The sequence below is a fragment of the Watersipora subatra genome, chromosome 1, assembly GCF_963576615.1.
Source record: "Watersipora subatra chromosome 1, tzWatSuba1.1, whole genome shotgun sequence".
NCBI lineage: Eukaryota > Metazoa > Bryozoa > Gymnolaemata > Cheilostomatida > Watersiporidae > Watersipora > Watersipora subatra.
The window spans coordinates 5,861,617-5,868,457 of NC_088708.1; the positions used below are offsets into that span (position 1 = coordinate 5,861,617).

General features: G+C 38.4%; 1 protein-coding gene across 1 annotated transcript; it reads left to right on the forward strand.

The window, feature by feature from the left end:
* Nucleotides 1–398: 398 nt before the first annotated feature.
* On the forward strand, nt 399–6,070 carry LOC137410667 (uncharacterized). The gene is made up of 5 exons (XM_068096129.1): nt 399–632; nt 2,066–2,168; nt 3,571–3,754; nt 4,501–4,698; nt 5,771–6,070. Exons 1-5 carry the CDS (start codon nt 478–480, stop codon nt 5,851–5,853), a joined length of 723 nt encoding a protein of 240 aa, XP_067952230.1. The 5' UTR covers nt 399–477; the 3' UTR covers nt 5,854–6,070.
* The last annotated feature ends 771 nt before the right edge of the window (nt 6,071–6,841 follow it).

Consider the following 6,841-nt stretch of genomic DNA (forward strand, 5'->3'; position numbering starts at 1 on the left):
TGAAGGATTACCAAAAATAACCAAAAAGTGACTTTCATCCAAACAAATAAATTTATCAACTTTAACTAAGAGGAACTCTGGTTCGCTTTTTATGTGTATTCGTTGCGATTACATTTGATTAATCCAAAGAATGAGCTCCCTTGCTCCCAGATTAATTGAATTATACTGAGATAATGCTAGTCAGTGAACTATGCTATTGTAGTTTATGTAAGTTTATATTGATCACTGTTAATACAATCAGGTTATTGCCTTTGATAGGCTTAATTTCAGCACACGGGTTCAACAATACAAATGACTGGCTGTGTGCACAACAGAGTGTATAAACTGCATTATTGGATATCGCTTTGTTGTTGCTATGCTATCTCGCTAACATATAAATAGTGCACCGTTATATCAACTTGTATTGAGAGACCCCGCAGCTGGTCAGTAGACAGCGGTGTTTGAAATCAAACGGCAGCAAGTAGACTAGAATATATAATGGAGAAACTGTGCCATGACTTACCTACGCTACACCGACCAGTCACCTACGAAGACAATTGCGGCGCAGATAGATATGAAAATCTCACACATCAGCTGAGGCCGCGGCCTACTCCACCGCACAAAGACTTCTCACTGACTTCTCAACGGCCACAGTAAGTTTTTCTTTCAAATCACGCGTAAGGAAGGATTGCTAAATATAGTGTGTCTAGTGTAATAACAGATAACAGGAAGAAGTGTTTGGAGATTAGACAATTCCAAAAGTGCAAGCATTGAATTTGACTCCCTCATCTTCTAACTTAATTGGTGTATGCTTTGTGTAGCTGTGACATCACATCATAGCGATTGGTTGTGGGACTGCCTAACTGGTTGTATTTTCATCACCTACACTATTCAAACATTTTAAAATATTCTTTTTATAAATTTAAACAATGTTCACAACCTCTGAGAGATTTATTTTTGTATAAACCAAATTAATTCCATGTACACAATGCTTGAATTAGGTAATTTAACATAACATTTATATCATGTTAAATAATCAATTTTGTGGTTGAATATTTTAAGAAAATCACATACCAACTGGCATGCGATTCAGCCATTTGCATAAATGATTTGGTCAATATGCGGTATTTTGCTATTAATGATAGCAAATATTATTCATTACAGAATAGCCAATAGTAATAGTGACCTAAGGCTGAGTTACTAATTTCCTGTTAAAATTTAGCAATTACTAGCCTGAGGGGAAGACAAATGGCCACGGCATAATTAGTGGAAACTAAGAAATGCGTAATGGTAAATCAACAGCGACAAATTACTTCTGTGCTCGTTGCTGGGCTGCTGAGAGTTATGCTACAAGGACATACTCATAATGTTCTGCTTACGCATCTGATTTTAGTATCAGATGATTTGCAGTTGTATAATCTCTCATCAAATCATCTAATGTAGACACTTTGTTCAGTTAATGAAAATCTTATTAAAATAGCTGAAATTATCGGATTTGTTAAAATAAAAGTTATTTAAAGAAAACTTTAGATGCCGAATAAATAAATTATATTGCTTTTTTGGAAGTTTAGCATAAAATCAATATTCTCCGAGCATTGCATCATATACAGGGTCAAGCTTAAGGAAATAGGGCTACATATTTAAAAAACTTAGGATTCAGTTGTCACTGCTTATCGTTTCATAAATTTACGATGAAAGAATCTCACATCTTTCAAAAACAAAACCCCAGAATCTGTCATAATCAAGTTATTAGTCAGAACACATTAAGACTTGTACTTTATCTCTACTACAAGACTTTTTAAGAAACAAGTCCAGCTGTCAATATCAACTACCATCTGAACCACCAAACTCTTGGCTGAGATTATCCGTCTTGATTACCAGCTGCGTCAGCTGGCACTGTTGAAGTGCTAAAAGCGTTGTGAGGCAACAGTACAATATGCTAGTCAACAGTAGACTGGCTGTAAACTGGATTAATAGCAGCTGGTGATGTTGAAATGATTGATATAATATTGACAGAACATATTACTTGCGATAGGGTTGCATGGAGCGCTATTCTATTTAATATGAGATGCTGCCGCTATTGCAGCACCTCGGTGTCTTACTCGTACAATCAGTGTGGAAATGGAAAACTGGCTACCTTACCAGCCATGTTAACAGACACAAATTGGAGAACCAGGAGGGCCAAACAGGTAAAATCAGCTGCCAATAACTGCAAGCAAGCTGAGTTTGCAGTGTATAATACTGTGTATTTGGAAAGGCATGTTGCAGCTTCAGAGCATCAGCTAATAAAATTAATCCTTACATAAGGTAGTGCTCTCCCTGCTCTACCTACCTGTCTCTCTGCTCATACCTATCTGTCTCTTTGCTCATACCTACCTGTCTCTGCTCATACCTACCTGCCTCTCTGCTCATACCTACCTGTCTCTCTGATCATACCTACCTGTCTCTCTGCTCATACCTACCTGTTTCCCTGCTAGTACCTGCCGGTCTCCCTGCTCGTATCTCTATCTATCTATCTATCTATCTATCTATCTATCTATCTATCTATCTATCTATCTATCTATCTATAGATAGATAGATAACAACTTTATTTACACCGGTCAAGGCCGTTCAGAGCAAATTAAACCATGAGACAAAAAGAAGTAGTAAAGTAAATTATGTACGGTATATTGAAAGGAAAAGCTCTTTTTGCATAATGCTGTCTTATAATGCAATTGGCAAGGTGTTGGTGTTAGGTGTTAGTGTCTGGTATAAGGTGTTGTGGTTTTTAGAGGAAGTAGGAATGTAATGGATGGTCAGGCAGATTGGGGATAAGATTTGAGTGTGTTAAAACGCCAAATATCTAAAAGAAGTTCAGCTTTTCAGCATTATTGGCATTTAGATGCTGCTTGCAACTGTCCATATTAGGTAGCATAGCCCTATAGCACAGGTGTCAAACACATGGCCCGCGGACCACATGTGGCTCTCCACGTCATTTTATGTGGCCAGCGAGAGCTTAATTACTCATTCACACCAGTGTCGTATAGGGACACTATATGACACTGATTCGAACGAGACGGAGTTAACTCCCATATTTACCATAACGTTGCTAGGCACCCCAACGCGAGTTATCTTGCGGCCGAAATTTATCTATTCCTTGTATCGTTATTTTTTTAATTACATAAGGATAATTTTGATTAGTCGGAAAGAAATTTTTCTGGCTAATCAAACAAACGTACAAATATGCCTCAATGATCTCTCTCGCAAAAGTTATAACCGAGGGCCACATCAGCATAATGGCTGGCCCTTTGAGGCCAGCCATTATGCTGATGTGGCCCTCGGTGAAAATGAGTTTGACACCCCTGCCCTATAGCATAGTTTTTGAAAGCTTGTAATTTTCCTTATCAGTTTTCGATACAAAAGGATACCAGCTTGGAACAGCGTAAGACAACATGATCACTAATCTTTGTGATTATTGCTGGTGATCGCTCGTTGTAACTTTTCACCTGAACAGAGAATAAATGACTGCCCCCCCTCATTGTCATGCTCTATAGCCACAGTTGATAGTTACCAGTGGCACATGACATAGCTCTCTCTCTCTCTCTCAATCAGGTGAATGACGAGCTTCCAGCAGATGAAGAATTTGAGAAGAGCTATGAGGAGCTGGCATCAAGGAAAGCTTACAGGCACCCTCATCCAGGCATTCCAAAGGGACGAGAAGGTTGCATAGGGGGCACTTGGCGACATACAAAGGAAGCGGTTGGGTATGGGCCTGGGCGCCTTATGTGGATAGACGGTATGTGAATACATAGGTTTAGCTGCGACCTTAGTAGTTGATATCTGAGCTGTGACACGCTTGTGTTTGTATGTTAGCTAACATCAACACAGCGCTCAATTACTATTCTCTGTTGGATTGGCAGTGAATTTATTGCCTTGCACAGAAGTTGGCGACCTTGTGATAACAAGTTTGGTGTCTTAAAGTCATGTTCACACCTGACTGAGCTCTTTCAGTTCTTTTGTTATTGCTCCAACTTTGACAGGCAGGCAATGCTGCACTTGAGTAAATATTTTAAAACCTTCAGTGCATTATTGCAGCTTTCCCAGGCAACATTAGTGCGCACCATCAGGTACTTGATGGCAAGTAGCGGAGATCTTCCAATGCTGACTACAGGGAGGACATAAGTCATAGGCTTTCATTAAGAGACCCACTAGACCTGCGGTGGATTACTATAGTCTGATTTAGGTTCCATTGATTCAAAACTAATAACTCTGGGCCTATAGCAATGCTTCATTTAATAAATACATCACTTGTCATCATCTGAACTAAAGCACTTGTTCTAACAATGCCAAGTTCAACACGCCTGCTGCTTCAGTCGATGTCATCCTTTCCACGTCCAATGAGACGTGAAGATCATTCAGCTTCAAAAATATTCATTAATAAGAAGTTAAGCTCTCCTGATTGACTAATATTATTTTCAAGGAATGTTTGAGCACAGCTACGCGTATGCACTATAGCACATTCCTCCTAACATTTGCTTTTAGGAATTGTAACGCTTTATGATGATTGGACGCTGAACAATGAAAAACCATGGAGTGGCCGAAGGTCAACAGAACACCAGACTCGGAAGAAAAATGAAGCAGTTGATCGATTTCAAGGTAGAAGATTCATTCCTCAGCGACAGGCGGTACCGATCATTGATAACACAGATCGCTGGTACGCGTCAAATAGGCCTCAACCATGTGAGTAGAGCTGTCATGTTAGCTTGACTTTTTACACAGTAGGTGCTTCAACGTTTCATACATTAGCTATCGCTTCAAAATCAGAAAGGCATAAAAGGTGGGACCAAAATTACACAACAAAGTACAGTATTTATAAAAAAAAGATATATCATGAGCAGGCTGCTTCACTAGCATTAGATGTCTTTACTGGCTGAGGTTCCAAACTGATGTATTTGGAGCGTGATTACAATGGAACTAGGGTCAGCATATTGATGCTTTCTTAGAGCGCTTGTAATGCACAGGATTTCATTGGTTATTTGGCTAATGACACGTCTCCTCTGTTGCATTTTATCAAGTGGCTAGAAATAGTAAGCTCATTACTGCAACAAACTTTTGTGCTAAAATAAAAAAGGAAAAAAAATTTTTTTTTTGACACAAAGTCTGTTACTAATCTATAAAAGCATTTAAAAATATGATTCTGTTTAAATCATCATGTAGAGGCCACCCAAGAAGCTCTTCAGCAATTGTTTGTGTAGAGTTCTCACGGAACTTGACATTTCAGTAGGAGCTAGAATAGGGCTAGATAAGTGCAGGATCTCATAGGATAAAACTGATCAGCAATTAGTAATTATCTCCTTAGAAACAGGAGCAGCTGTGGTGCAATGGTTAACGCTCATCGACTGCCAAGCAGCAAGTCAGTGGTTCAATGCACGTTATGGGAGGCCTGAAAAGTATACGTTTGTATATTTCACTTGTGCCAAAGGACACAACCTTGGCAAAAATACTTGAGAAAGGCAATGAGAAATCACATCAGTACCCTTCCAAAAATGCCAATGACATCTCTAATCCAAACAATTGGAGAAGATTATCACATGAGAGACCTGCATATGACAGAATACTTCTAATTCGAAACTAAAATACATTATTTATATTTTTGGTAGTTACCCCAATTTTACACAGCTAGCGGACCTATTTATTGCGCTCAGCGAGTCTATATTTATCCACAAAGCTTATAGATAATCAATCAATGAATCAATAAATTAGTAGAACTAGTGAACTGACTAGTATATCGTGTTCTTATGTATTATTTCAGTGCTGTCTACTGAACCACCCGTGATGTCCGCGCCTCTAGGCAAACACAAAGGATTCTATTCTATGGCCCAGGCATACAGCTAACTAGAAGAGAGATTCAGCTGTTTGATGATTGCCGTTGTAAATAGACATTTGCATATTATAGTTGTGGGTGCAGCAACTACAATGCTCAATAACTTTTGTGCTGTCACGTTCTATAAAGAAAGTTTCTAATAGATATTGTTTATATGTTTGTATAACATAATGAACAGCAACTAGATTTCCTGTGTCGCAGTACTCCGAGTTGAGTTTTTTCTTGTAAGCGCTGAAAATGTTTAACGTTTTACAGTACACAATAGAGCCTTTGGATAACACAAAGTTGACAGACTAAGGGTATCTCAGCGTTGTAAAATTTAAGAGAAATTAAAGCTAGTAACATGACCAATATTAGGAGCAGCTTGGCTAAGCTTTAAGATCAACTCTAAAACATATACATGTAGTATAAACACAGACAATGGCCTGTCTAACCATTTGTCTGCAAGAGCAGCATGATCGCTGACCCTTTGATGTGTCAGCAGAAAAGTGCTTAAGAAACACTAGACCCTAGAGGCACCGAGTATTCTCCTGATTACAGTCGCAGAACTTTTACTAACCAAGGACCTAAATTAGAAAGGCAACTTATCCAAAGAGGTTGCAGAACTCGACAAATGTCGAGGTGTTCACATACTTATCAGAGTACAAATGTGAGGTGTTCACACAGCACTTATCAGAGTTGTGCTAGGCTACTGTATTAAAGAAGTAATTAAAAACCAAGCACAGTAAATAGGAGAGTTAGTTTCCTCAATGTAATAATGAGACAGCAAGAGAATATATTTGTACACTTGACTTATTCATGACTGATGCATAAGTGATAGTAGTAAAATTATGACCCGTTTATTGAACAATCAAAGCAAAGGATTATTAAAATTTGTCATGAAAGAGTTCTTTAAGGTCATAAATATATTTGATAACGATTAGAGACTGAGAAAGGACTAATCCAATGTACTATTGACAGGAGTCTTTAAAAAGTCTCAGTGATTACAATTATATTTGA